This window comes from Bos grunniens, chromosome 21 (genome assembly GCF_055505025.1).
Source record: "Bos grunniens cultivar Pamir isolate PY7600 chromosome 21, Bosgru_T2T1.0, whole genome shotgun sequence".
Taxonomy (NCBI): Eukaryota; Metazoa; Chordata; class Mammalia; order Artiodactyla; family Bovidae; genus Bos; species Bos grunniens.
In genome coordinates this window covers 48,246,137-48,260,606 of record NC_141185.1, presented here as the reverse complement: position 1 = coordinate 48,260,606, position 14,470 = coordinate 48,246,137, and the positions used below count along the sequence as shown (strand labels likewise).

At 40.5% G+C, this 14,470-nt stretch overlaps 1 protein-coding gene across 4 annotated transcripts in view; it reads right to left on the bottom strand.

Moving 5' to 3' along the window:
* The window catches only part of IQGAP1 (IQ motif containing GTPase activating protein 1), a 135,380-nt gene that overhangs the window by 54,963 nt on the left and 65,947 nt on the right, over nt 1-14,470 (bottom strand). For 2 of the 4 annotated variants that reach the window (XM_086364465.1, XM_086364459.1), the window contains 4 exons: nt 11,027-11,183; nt 9,184-9,261; nt 4,576-4,652; nt 49-116 (listed from right to left, as the gene is read on the bottom strand). In XM_086364465.1, the coding sequence (XP_086220591.1) occupies nt 49-116; nt 4,576-4,652; nt 9,184-9,261; nt 11,027-11,183 (380 nt within the window). Of the gene's footprint in view, nt 1-48; nt 117-1,096; nt 1,259-4,575; nt 4,653-9,183; nt 9,262-11,026; nt 11,184-14,470 lie in introns of those variants that run through there. The other 2 variants (XM_086364460.1, XM_086364461.1) reach the window with 2 other exon arrangements.

Here is a 14,470-nt window from a genome sequence, read left to right as displayed (position 1 = left end):
TATTTCCACATAAATCAAGCACTTCCTGCCAGGTCTGGAACTTCTTACCTGTGAAGTCAACCTTTCCATACAGGTCTTGAATCTGAGGAGCCAGGCCTAGTTTGAACAGGTACAAACTAGAAGACATAATACGAAAAAGGGTCAGGACTCCCAGCTGGATGTTCTGCTGCTCTAAAGTCAAAGGGGAAAACCAGCATAAAGAACAGAAGCATTCTGAACACGTAGACTCCCAGGACTCTGCCATATTACACTCAGCAGCTATGATACTTTATCTCAGAGCCTTTTTTAGTTTTATATAACAAGGAGGTCCTTAAAAGTCACATAATATAATGCAAAAAGCACTGGGCTGGGAATCAGGAGACGGAAGTTTAAGTCCTAGCTCCAGGAAAAATCCAATAAGCAATCAGACATTAATATAAATGTTAATATAACAAATATAAGTGAAATCTCTTCACTTCTGTTTAACTTCCTATGATCATTAAGTTTTAAGTAAAAAGACATTTTAGAAAAGTCTCATGAAAATGACTCAGATAGCAAATCTTACTTAAGCTGAATTCGTATTACTGGTGGAAGAGTTTAATTCAGGTAATTTAAGAGTTTTACATAAAGTATATATCATAAATCTTTACTCTTTAAATAAAAATCTCCTAGACTCTAAGCTCCATGAAGTCAGGGTCAATAAAAGTCTTGTTTACCAGTGGCCTACCCAGAGCCTGACATATATTAATAAATAATAATCAATATTTCACAGATGGATGGATGTCTATAAATATGAATCAGATTAACCAGAGACTAAGGCTGTACCAGCTCAGAATAAATTAGATCAGAAAACCACTCCACAGGGATTAACATGAGCAAGACATTGACAGTCCAGTAATGAGAAGAAATAAAAAATACCTCAGAAACAAACCACAAACTCAACAGAGTAGCCTACAGCATTTGCAGATCATCTCTACATCTCAATGTTATCTAAATACAAACATGTATCACGTACACTGCATTCACAAAACTGATCAGCATCCAAACTGTATAAGACAAACCCAAATGCATAATCTTAAAAAAATCAAGTATTCTGAAAACATATTAGAATACATACATCCACAATAACCAATCATTTTCTCAGGTAAGTACAAATACAAATGATACATATACAATTACGGGCTTTTCTTTACAATAAAATGCTCGAGATGGAAATAAAGTTTCTCTCCCCAAAGAGAGACTTTTCTTTCACTTTCACAGTCATTGATGATAATCAGAATCCAGATAGGCTGACACAAGCTTCTTCTCCTCATTGCTATAGAGTATAACTTAAATAGGAAAAAAAAAAAAGAAAAGAAACCTGAACTCAATTACAAGCTGATTGTGATAGGTAGCTGATAGCTTATTTGTGAAAGCAAGCACAGGAGGCCAGGAATAAAAACTGAAAGTGATGTTTATTGTTAGGATTTTTTAGTTTTAGCTGTGAGGTTAAGTGCTTTTGAGGCTGAATAAGAGGACCCAAGTGGCCATTATGATTCCATTTATAGTTCCAGCATGTCCTTAAAATATTCCTAATAATTAAAATGAGATAAAAGCGAGATGATGCCCATCTGTTCGGCTTCCCTTCTCTGCTTTTTACAGCAACTGGTGATAGCATTGTGACGCCTTTGATCATCACTGAAGACGTTAGGAACTCACTCTTGTTGGGGCTGTAAACAAGAGCCTCAAGCACTTAGAAATACTTCTACGTATTATCAAGAGTGGCCAAGCCACCCCTCAGGAAAAACACTGTAAGGGAGGAAAGAAATCGTAAATCACCAACCAGGACACACTGCTGTGTATATACTTTCTAAGCACGAACTGCCTATTGAAGAGAAATGGAGAACAATAGCAGGCTTCCTCCCTTTCTCATTCTGATTCCATCATGAGAAAGGCACAGTTAGTTCTTCAGTCTCTCTTCAGGGGATATGAGGGCCTGGGACCCATGTTACAAGGCAGAGAGTCGTAGCTACAGACCTAGCAGAGAAGAACTCTGCCAGCTTAGCTTCTCTGCCTGCCAACTTCAGATATCCATGGTGGGTACTACCTTCACAAGATTATCAACATCGACAGACCTCACAGAACACTGAGCCAACCACAACACTTAGAATTAATCTGATTTTAGCTCAGACATATACATCTGAAATGGCTACATTCTGAAAATTCTCTGATTTATCACCTATTCCTAAACAATGTTTTTAAATCCTCATTTTACCATTGTTTGTCCAACATTATGCTATGTACCTTTGAGAGAAAAAAAAAGTAAGGCATGACTTCTGTCACTAAGATGCTAATAAATATAATAGGAAGAAAAGATATGAAAGAAGGAATATATAACTAAACACACACAAAAAACAAACAAACAAAATCCAGAGGCTTAGAAAAAGATAAAAGCTGTCATTATTGGAGAAACTTCACCAAGAAAGTGAGAACTGAACTGAAACTTGACTGGATAAGCAGAGACAAACATGAAGAGCCCTTTGATAAAGACAAAGTACCATTTCCTTTTTCACTGACAGGGCACAAATTACCCCCTTGGGCTGGAGAAAGGGAGGGAGATTTGTTATAATGTTTAATTTGGACACACACATTTATTGTGGTTATATACTAGGCATCTAAGTACTAACAACACAAAGATAAAAAACAAAGGAAATACTTCTTGACCCTAAGGAGTCCACAAGATAGCCAAGCACAAAGAATAACCAGAGGACAATGTAACAAGTAAGATAAGTGGAATGAGAGGTATGTTACAAAATGCTAAAGGAGCACAAAGATGGTAAGTAGTTATTCTGCTTCAGAAGGAAAAAGTAAGAGAAGATACTTACAGCAGGATTCTGAGGTGGCACCCGGGGAAGAGCATAGGTTAAACCAGGGAGAAAAGGGCATTTCAGGCAGAGGAAACAGCAGAACCAAAGGCATGAGATACTAGAGCTCAGATACACGGGAGGGAACGACTAGAGGTGACACTACAAAGGAATCATCAAAGCATTTTATGAAGTGTCTGGTAAGATGAAGGCTGTTTTGGAAAGACAGCTCTGAATCCAGCACAACAGATGGACCAGAAGGTAGAGAGCCTAGGGAGGGAACCTCTGAAGGAGTTAATGCATCCATCAGTCCACACAAGAGGTCTACCAGCCCTCAGTTACATTCTCTCTTTTATGGGTTTCACGCTGATCTCAGTGATATCCAGGGTGTGGCACACATTTGATCAAGAAACTGGAGACAGCAGGCTTCTTGTACAACAACAACATTACATTCATATATACAATTAACATTTATTAGGTGCATATACAGGATGCTATATAAAAAGAAGAGCCCAAGCGAAAAGAAAAGAAAATCTCATACTCAATGTTCCTTCTTATACTCACCCACTTGTATCACCTTCTGGTTTAGTCCTATGGCCATCCAGTAAATCTGAGCCACTCTGAAATACTAGACTACCAGCACCTACTCCCCTCCCATCCCTCCCCTCAGACAGATCACCTCCTCCCTCCAATTTAGTACTGTGTTCCTTCTAAGGGCTGAGGACCTGAAATCAAGTCATCTTCCAAATTTACTATGAAACTGAGAAAAAAAAGTTATACCTTGTTTCAATTCCTATTTATTATATTTGCATTGTCATAAAAATTATTTAAGGAACAAATGACTTGTCAAGGTCCTAGATAACTAAACAAATTATCAATCAACCATTTGATAATTGCTGGTACTATGTTACCAATCAGTATCAAGACATAGAGTATTATGTTCAGAAAGACTCACAAACTTAGAGAACGAACTTATGGTTGCTGAGGTGGAAAGACGGGGGGACGGTATAGTTCAGGAGCTTGGGATGGACATGTACACACTGCTATATTTAAAATGGGTAACCAACAAGGACCTACTGTATATATAGCACATGGAACTCTGCTCAATGTTATGTGGTGGCTTGGATGGGACAAAGGTTTGAGGGAGAATGAATACATGTATATGCATGGGTGAGACCCTTCATGTTCACCTAAAACTATGACAACACTGTTAATTGGCTATACTCCACTATTGAATAAAGAGTTTAGAAAAAGACACAGTGTATTTTGTAATTCAGTTTACCAGGTTGAAACAAAATGGTAAACAATAAGTTTTCAAATATATATAGTTTTTTATAACTTTAAGAGATTTTAATTTAAAAGAAAGGGGCTATATCTCAAATGAAATGCATAGTTCAGAGAGATATGGCTGACATAATAATGTTACATTAATTTCAGGTGTATAGCATAATATGATCACCATAGTAAGTCTAGTTAACTTCCATCACTACACATAATTACAGTTTCTTTTCTTGTAATGAGAACTTTTAAGATCTACTCTTTCAGCCACTTTCAAATACATAATACAGTATTATTAACTATAGTCACCATGGTGTACCTTACATTCCCAGGACCTGTTTGTTTTATAACAGGGAGTTTGTACCTTTTGACCACCTTCACTCATTTCACTCACTCCCAAATCCCCACCTCTGGCAACTACCAATCTGTGTTCTATATCTGTATACTGCTTATTCTACCAAGAAAACCCGATTACCTCAGTGCATGAATACAGTAGATACATCTTGGCATGTTCTTTCGATCATAGATGTCTGTAGTTTCTGGATAAAAAATCTAAGGATAAATAAAAGAAGTAGATTCAGGTATGCATCCATTTGGTTTCATTAATCATTCACCAGCCATCAGTAATACAAGTAAAACTTTGGACAATTAGAAAAGATCGTCAGTGTTCCACAAATAACTTCATTAGGGTGAACAGACAATTCATCATAAGCAATGTAAGGAATCAACCCTACTAATGTAGGAATCAACCCTGAATATTCATTGGAAGGAATTCACTGGAAGCTGAACCTCTAATACTTTGGCTACCTGACGCTAAGAGCTGACTCACTGGAAAAGACCCTCATGCTGAGAAAGATTGAAGGCAAAGGAGAAGGGGGCGGCAGCAGAGGACGAGATGGTTAGATAGCATCTCTGACTCAATGGACATGAATTTGAGCCAACTCCAGGAGACAGTGAAAGACAGGGAAGCCTGGCTTGCTGCAGTCCATGGGGTCACAGAGTTGGACACGAATGAGCACCACCACCACTCCCACAATACCTATGGCTCCCAATAAGAAAGAACTGTGCTCCAAAAGAGAGACGGGATGTACCAGAATCACCTCTTTTGATAATTTTTAAAACTTTATATGCTCATTTCCTAAGACTAAAATGTCTTCCCCTGAACAGTGAAAATCATGGTCAAAGTCAGTCATTCTTCCCCCAAAATATTACAGAATCCATTTTAGAAAGTAATAGAAAAACAAGGTTGGTTAGATAGGACAGAGACAGATTATGAGGACTTTGACAGTCAGACCAGTTTGAACTTGATATGCAGGCCTCAGAGAGGTCCTAGCTTTGAAGCCAAAGCTAAAAATGGAGCCTCAGGAAGATCTGACTGTAGACAAGACACAGAATACAGTGAATAGTGAAGAGACTGAAGCTGGAGAAACCAGGCTGGGAGGCTGTTTCAACAGATAAAACAGACACTGCAAGCAACTGAGGAAGGCTTGGGGAAAGACCGCTTAGGAGTCCAAGGGAACCAAGGCTTTGAGCCTGGATGGCTGGGAAAATGATGGCATGGTACCACTTACACAGAGGAGAAGTTCACTTGGGAGAAAAGGTAGGTTTAGTTTTAGATACGAGAAAGTCCAAGAGACAGAAAGCTATCCACAGAGAAATGTCGAGTAGCCAATTGAAGACACTGTGTTTATCGTAAAGCAAAGAGTCTTCAAAACAACTGAAACCATGAGAATAAGAGAATGTAGCTAAAAACAGAACTGCATCTTAAGGAATGCCCACTAGGACACAGAAGGTAGAAACGCTGCAGAAAACAGAGGACTATCAGGCAGATTAAAAACAATTTTAAAAAGCAAAAACAATAACGTTTCATGGAGGAGCTGGCAAACAGCACCAATTATAATAAAGAGTCAAGTGGATAAAAACTGAAAAATTATCATATTAAGTCTCTGTAATTAGTTTGTATGTACCACATAAAGAGATTAGGAAAGACATCCCAATAAAACTATGTATGTGTTGATATATGGCAGAAACCAACACAATATTGTAAATCAATCATCATCCAACTAAAAATAAATAAATTTTTAAAAATACTATATAGGTATTGTCAATTATTGATCACACATTATATTATGGGCAAAAACACATTTTTTAGGCTAAGCATCTTTAGTCTACATTACTCTGAAATCTTCTGGACTTAAATCCTACAGAGCAAGGCTAATAGCCATGTGCTCAGTCACTTAGCTGTGTCCCGACTCTTTGAGACCCCATGGACTGTAGCCCGCCAGCCTCCTCTGCCATGGGAATTCTCCAGGCAAGAATACTGGAGTGGGTTGCCATTCCCTTCTCCAATTGTTCTGACAGCCTTTGGGGAATTCTGTTTGTCGAGACTGTAGTTTAGTACAATGCACTACTGCTAGTAAACAAAAAAGGTAATAAAATTAAATCATTAAAAAGGCATTTTTGCAGTAAAAATACTGTTAGCAAGAGCAATTATTAACAAAGCTCTTAGTATCATTCAAAAAGGTTAAACTGTCATTGCCCATTGGGCATAGTACATAAAAAACAGGAACAGGAAGTTACAAGTGGGCAGAAAGGCCTAGTGGCTGAAAGAACGTGACGTACTGCATTTCCTGACATGTGTGGGGCTTAATTCTCAAAGGTACCAGTGCAGGGAAGAGAGCTTCAGCATCTGCTCTGAACAAAAGAGGACACAAGCTAGCAGTCTTCAGCCGAGACGCAGCTCTGCGTTACACTCAATCCAACAGGCGTGTGTGCGACAGTGAGCTGAGCACTCCGCAAAATGCCAAACGCTCATTTCCCAGTGGCTTCAGCCACCTTCTGATACTCTACATTTCTTCTGAATCTTTCTTTGGTTACAAAAATTGAGACTCCACAGGAAAGTATAAATAGAATGAAAACCACCCCTTAACTCCATCACACAGAAATGAAAACTATTTCTGTCTGCGGATTTTTCCCAAGAACACTCTATTTTTAGACAAAAATCGTGACCTCATCTAAGCCAGAACACAAACTTTTATAATCTTAGCCTGATTTTATTTTTCACTTAACACACCACAGTTAGGTATACAGAATGACATTATCCTTTTTCAACGGCAGCAGTAGTATTTGACGGGCTGTAACATGGTCAATACCCAGAGTGAAGGAACATGTGGTTTGCTATCAATTTTTTACATCATAAGCAATGCTGAAAGCCTTACACAATATTTTTTTGTGCTTGTCTAATTTTTTTTCTTTTTTTTATGTTGAGCTTGTGGGGTGTGGTGGGGATAAATTCCTAGAAGAATTCTTAAGTCACAGGACGGTGGGGGTGGGGGAAATAAAAGCTGTCCTTGCCTCTAACGGTGATACTACATCATGGCCGCTCTGGCTATTCAAGGCAGGACTGTGTAGCTGGTTGTATGATCACCACCCAGGTCAGTGATGCTCTTGCTTTCTGTACATTGCCTGCTCAACCAGTCCCTGCTTCACCTATACCCTATTCATATGACTGACATTCCCTCTTAACTGTACAGCCTGATCAGCAAATGCTAGTGGCTGTTCTAATCTTTAGATCAGAATGGCTCCACGATGCTAGTTTATCAAAGGGAAGACTTCTGGGAAGACTTCTGCTCGAGGGGCCAAGAGGGACGTGCTCCCCTGCTGCTTTCCCTGGGCCAAAGTAAGTGGTAAACAACCCCCTATCTGCACCACCAACAGCAAAGACTGCTGCCATGTTCTGCCTGCTGTCTGCGACCCACGGCAGGGTGTTACTCCAGAGCTTGCTCCAGACATGAAAGATCCCCTATCCAATAAACCAGGGATGTCTCTGTTACTGCCTCTGGGCTCTTCCTTTAGTCTCAGAGCTGGGCAACTACAAGGCTTGCCAGCCTGTGAGGTGCAGCCCAACATTTGTGATAGCAATTTCACTAAGAGCAGCACTAAACAAACTCAGGAGCAAAAATGCTCAAAGATGCCTACTCCCATATCAAAAGCACAGCCATGGACTTCCCTGGTGGCGCAGCAGATGATCTGCTTGCCAATGTATCGGACTCTGGTTTGATCTCTGGTCCAGGAAGATTCCACCTGTCATGGAGCAACTAAGCCCGTGTGCCACAACTACTGAGCCCTGTGGCCTAGAGCCCAGGAGCTCCACCTAACTGAGCCCACATGCCGCACTATTGCAGCCCTCATGCCTAGAGCCTGCGCTCTGCAACAAAAGAAGCCACCACAGTAAGAAACCTCACACTGCAACTAGAGAGTAGCCCCTGCTCTCTGCAACTAGAGAAAGCTCAAGAGCAGCAACAAAGACTCAGTGCAGCCAAAAAAAAAAAGCTACAGCCATCATTCCAAACTCAAGATGTAAAAGTTAAATCCGTGTCACTCTTCTGCCATCAAGTATACCTCAGTAAAGCTGTCATAAAAACAAACTACAGCGTCACCAAGACCAGGTATAAGAAGTAAACATCATTACATGGCCTACACAGTGTGAAATATAAAATAAACCCTTCATACTCCCCACAGATTTAGTTATTCAAAAGCTGGAAAATGATGTTTCTAAAATATTTCCTTATGTTTCCTAAAGTCAGACCTGAATGTAGCAATTCTGTGAACAAATAAAATCCACTGAATTGTGTTCTTTAAAATGGTGAATTTCATGGCACGTGATTTTTTTTTTCCTGGCTACACCTCAAGGTTTGTAGGATCTTAGTTCCCCAAAAAGGGATTGAACCTGAATGTCCTGAGTCCTAACCACTGGACCACCAAGGAATTCCCTCATGGTATGTGAATTTTAACATTTATAATTTGGTATAGTAAAAGTAAAGGACATCACAGGGAATTTCTCTAGGGTAAGGTGAAGCAGGATGAGAAATATAAAATAAAAAGAACAAAGCTAATTCCTAAAACAAACTGGAGAGATCCTTTAGCATTTAAAAAAGAAAAAAAAAAAATTACACACACACAAATATATATATATATATATATATAAAAAACACCAATTGAGGATAATTTTATATGTTGAATGAGAACTGTTACGCCAAAACAGCCAGAGCTAAGCCAGAACTATGACTACCACATAAATTACCTTAGGCAATCCAATCTCGCCCATGGCATTCAACCACTGAATCACGTTATCAGTATGTCTGAAGTGAAGGCCCGTTGCCTAGAACAAATAAAAGACCATTAGGCCCTGTTTGGCAATACTGAAGCAAATACTGAATAAAAACTCTCCTTGTAAAAGCTTCTCTGTGAGGACTTCGCATGGTCCCCTTAAACTTGAGGTCTATCTCTAGCATACGTTCACATTTAATCCCTAGAAGCCAAACCCACACCTCAGCTCTTCTCAGTGAAGAACCATCTGGAGAATCTTCTGAATACGGTGTGCTCAACAGAACATGGTCTTCGGAATCCAATTATTCTGGCTTCTGTTCCTTACGTGGCCATCTATTGGTGACATTGGGCAAGTCACTTCACCCTGTTGAGTCTGAGTTTCCCCATCTTTCATGGAGAAGGAAATGGCAACCCACTCCAGTATTCTTGCCTGGGTAATCCCATGGATAGAGGAGCCTGGCGGATTACAGTCCATAGAGTCATAAAGAGTTGGGCATGACTTAGTGACTGACACTGTTACCCATCTTTAACATCTACTTTATGTCTGTCAGAAAGATTAACTGAGAAAATGTACATAAAACACTCAATGTGGTGTCTGGAAGGCAGAAGATACTCCCAAATGAGGTTTTCTCATACTACACATACAAACGTCCCCCTCTAAACCTCTGCGCCTGTTGTTTTTTAGGAAGGCTTACTCTCAAGGCAGGTAGAGGAGCAGGCTAACTGCTTTTACTGCTGCCGCAGTCTCCAGGCCTCTCGTGTCTATCTGTTCTGCACACATTTTGTAGGTTCTCGACAGAACAACTCTGGAGGTATCTTCAGAAAAACTATTTAGTTAACACTCCACATATAAATCTTTGCTTTTTAAAAAATTTTTAAATGAGGTTAGCATATTCTTTCTTTATTTTTTGATTGCACTGTGTGGCATGTGGGATCTTAGTTCCCCGACCAGGGATTGAACCCACACCCCCTGCAGTGGAAGCATGGAGTCTTAACTCCTGGATCAGCAGAGAAGTCCCAAGTCTTTGCTTTTTGATGAGGGAAAGTTTCTATTTGGGATGTTAATTTTGGCTTAAGATCTATACTTTCCTCGTTTTCCCTCAAATTTCAACATAAAGCAAAAATCTCTCTTGACTCTGTCTTCATTCTTAATTCTCAGCTCTGACCCAGTTCTGACAGTTGACCCTTCACACATTTGCTCTTGGTTTTGCAATCTTCCTCTATCTTCTACACTCACCCTTTTCTAGACAAGAGCTCTTAGGAAAAGCTCCCCACAGAAACTCTATAGGCAATGGAATTTGGTCCTTGTCAATATTCCAAATTACTTATGGTAGTCCTCTTTTTGAGGGTCCCAGGCCACAAGAATCAAATACCCATCTCAATTTCCTGAAATCAGATCACTTTCCTACTTATCTTAAACTTTAATATCACGGGGTGATTTTCTCCCCTCCAAAGTTGCTAATGCTTTTAATGCTTTTAATTTGTCAACAAACCTCAGAGTTTGATTAAAATTAAGGTAGTAATTTCCCTAGTTATTTCCTCTGCCTTCTAAGAAATAAAAAATTCATTAAGGACCATGAAAATTTCTCTATACAAATTACTCATTAGAATTGCACCAGGAATACGGTCAGCTCAAGTTCTTTTACTACTATATCTTGACTTTGCACTGAACTTTCTCCACTCTGCCAGACATTTTATTTTTCTGGAACAAAGACATTTCCACGTATTTCTCAGTAACTCTTTCACGGGATAAAGGATGCTAAACTTCTCTCTCTCTGCTTTATGGAAACTGAAGCACCACACAGGGAAGGACTCACCTTGTATCTGGTCTGCTCTCGGTCATAGATCTTCTTCAGGGACACCACTTTAGGGGAGAAGAAGTTTCCCAGTTTGGCGAGGTAGACCCCATTCCTAAGCCCCTCTTCCAGTTCTGTGGTGGGAGGCAGATCTTCCCCAAGGCATGCTTCCATCCACCTGCACAGAAGGAGAGAGGACTTGAGAAAAGAGAGGGAAGGTCTGAACACTTTCCTCAGAGATCTCAAGCTTAATTTCCACTCTCCTTGGACAAGTTTATATCGAACATAGGCAACACTCTTTAAAGATTCAATTTCAGGGGCTTCCCTGGTGGCTAAGTGGTTAAAGAATCTACCTGCCAATGCAGGAGACACGGGTTTGATTCCTGATCTGGGAAGATTTCACATGACTCTGAGCAACTGAGCCTGTGCCCCACAACTACTGAGCCTGTGCTCTATAGCCTGGGAGCCGCAATTACTGAAGACTGAGCACCTTAGAGCCATGTTCTGCAACAAGAAAAGTCACTTCAATGAGAGAAACCCGTACAGCAATTAGAGAGTAGCCCCTCCACCCCCTGCCACTTGCTGCAACTAAGAAAAGCCCGTGCAGCAGCAAAGACCCAACACAGACAAAAATAAATAAATAAAATTATTTTTTGAAAAAAAGATTAAGTTTCACACACATCCTTATCCTGGCCCAGTCACACCTCAGAAGCCGGGAACTGAGGAAAATTCCTGAGTATAAACGCCGCCCTCTTCTCCGCCCTTCTGTTCTCTCCTGCAACAAGACGCCAGCTGGCCTCCAGATCCTCACTGCCCACGAAACTCAGCCCAGACCCTCTCCCTCACTCCTTCAGTTGCTCCTGAAGAATTCCTAAGAAGAATCTTTTGTAACTGAGGCCACCATCTCTCAGCTGCTCAGAAACTTAAATTTGTAGATGAAGTTCTCTTCTGGTTTGAGAATTCAGCATTGACAGTGAATTTCTAGGTTCAGATTTTAAAGTTGTTTGGGGGTTACCAAAACAGTCAATCATCTCACCTAAAATACTTTAGGAAACTCCAGTGGAACCAGTACAAATGAATTAAATGTTTTTTTAAGAGGGGAGAGGAAGCTGGAAAGGAAAAGAAAACTATACTGTCCACCTCAGATTCCTCTTATAAGATTTCAAGGAAGCCCAAGATAAAACCCTAGTGGCTCAGATGGTAAAGAATCTGCCTGCAATGCAGGAGACCTGGGTTCAATCCCTACGTCAGAAAGATGTCCTGGAGAAGGGAATGGCAACCCACTCTAGTATTCTTGTCTGGCAAATTCCATGGACAGAGGAGCCTGGTGGGCTACAGTCCACGGGCTCGCAGAGTCACTTGACAGAGCAACTAACATTTTCACTTTCAAGATAAAACAAAGCAAAATTTACTTGCATACATTTTCTACCAATAGAAATGTGGGTAACTAAAATACCATTCAGGGCAACAGTTTTAAACTTTTTTTTTGAGTCATAGAATCCTTGGAATATGTAAGGAAAGCTATAGACCTCCCCTCAAAAAGGTACACATACCTAAGTTTATAATTTCAGAGATTTCATTGACTCCATATTGAAAACCCTTAATTTAAAATTATGCTACTCAAACTTTACAAGGCTACTGTTATCCCCATGTTCTTCACCACACCAGGGCAGCGGGTGGGGTGGGAGGAAGACCCCTATATGATGCCCGGTCTATTTCACTAGTGCTAAATATTTGAAAAGCCAAATGAAAAACACAAAAGAACAAAGATACAGCAGACTGAAGTAAAAATTAGATTTGCTGACAAATGAGACAACAGAAAAACTAAGCGTTTATAACGTCAATTGATACATAAAGTTTAAATTAAAAGATAATAAAATTTCTTGTATTCCATCTTTCCAAACTTAGATTACCACTCAGAATCTTTAAAAAAATAAAGGAAAGCAACAGTGGCCCTGCTTTTCTCAAGTTCTACAAAACAGTTATTCAACCTCACTTTCAAGACTATTCTAACTCAGAGAGCACAACGTCTGACACTAAGTTGGTACTCAAATAAATATTAGTTGGATAGATGAATGGGCAAGAGAATTTTCTGGTTATTTCCTATATCCAATGATACTGTGTTTTCTCCTCTGGCTTTTCTTTTACATAGTAGAAGAGAAATGTCGGGGCGGGGGGGGGGGGCGGGGAATGAATTTTCCAAGAGTCGCCACAGTAACTAGATACCAAATTGTAACAACTATAAAGTCCAAACTATGCTTCTCCAACAGCCTAAAGACCAGGAGGGCAATGTGGGGAAGAACGTAGGTCCATGGTATGAAAAAGAGCTGTAGTCATTGGAAATAACTGTCCCTCCAATGTTTTACTGCTGAAAAGGATACAGCAAACAGCTCCTGGCAACCCCTGCTCTCGGGGGGGAGTCTAACTTGTGTTCTCGTTAACAGGGACAAATCTGGAATAACTCGAAGCGAAACACAGTCCTTTACCACATAAGGGTGTAAAGAAAAAGTAACGTTTTCCTCTCAAAATGGAGAAGACTGTGGATAAACAGCTCACTAGTTCTTCTGCCTCGCATCAGAGCCAGCCACCAGGGCTCTGCAGGCTCCTCTCTCCTCTGAGACCACTAGATTGCTGATAAGTCACTTCAGTCGTGTCCGACTCTGTGCGACCCCATAGAGGGCAGCCCACCCGGCTCCCCTATCCCCGGGATTCTCCAGGCAAGAACACTGGAGTGGGTTGCCATTTCCTTCTCCAGTGCATGAAAGTGAAAAGTGAAAGTGAAGTCGCTCAGTTGTGTCCAACTCTTAGCGACCCCATGGACTACAGCCCACCAGACTCCTCCGTCCATGGGATTTTCCAGGCAAGAGTATTGGAGTGGGGTGCCATTGCCTTCTCCGAGACCACTAGATTACAATCACATTATTAAAAGGAGGGACCACAGCCACACCCTCCACAATCCTTCTCTGCCTCCTCTTGTCTGACTACTCTAAAACAGTCCCCATTGATGACAAGACTCGCAAGCTTTCTGGTGGAGCTGAATGCCCTGCATATCATACAACTGTCAGGCCAAAAGAAGTCACCTGTGACCTGGTTAAAAAAGACAAACCAGAGAGCAGGAGCTACAAGAAACAAGCAAAGCATATGAGTGTCTCTAAACAAGCCTCTATCTGCACTCCAGTTCCCTGCATGGCTCATCCTTCATTCTAAACTCTGCTCCACAGCAAAAGTATCATCTGGTTTGTTTATAAGCATAAAGTTAGTTAAATGAGGACCAAATTACTTTGGAAAATTAAGAATATTAAGTGACGCACTATATTACTATAATTTTTAATCATAGCAACAGTTTGAGTTCTACTATAATTCTGAAGAGACAACAAACCCACCTGTCCTCTCCAGTCCATCTGAGATTCCTCCTCTGCCACTAATTCAAAGAACCACAAAATGCGAGAGCAAGGAGCTGTTAGG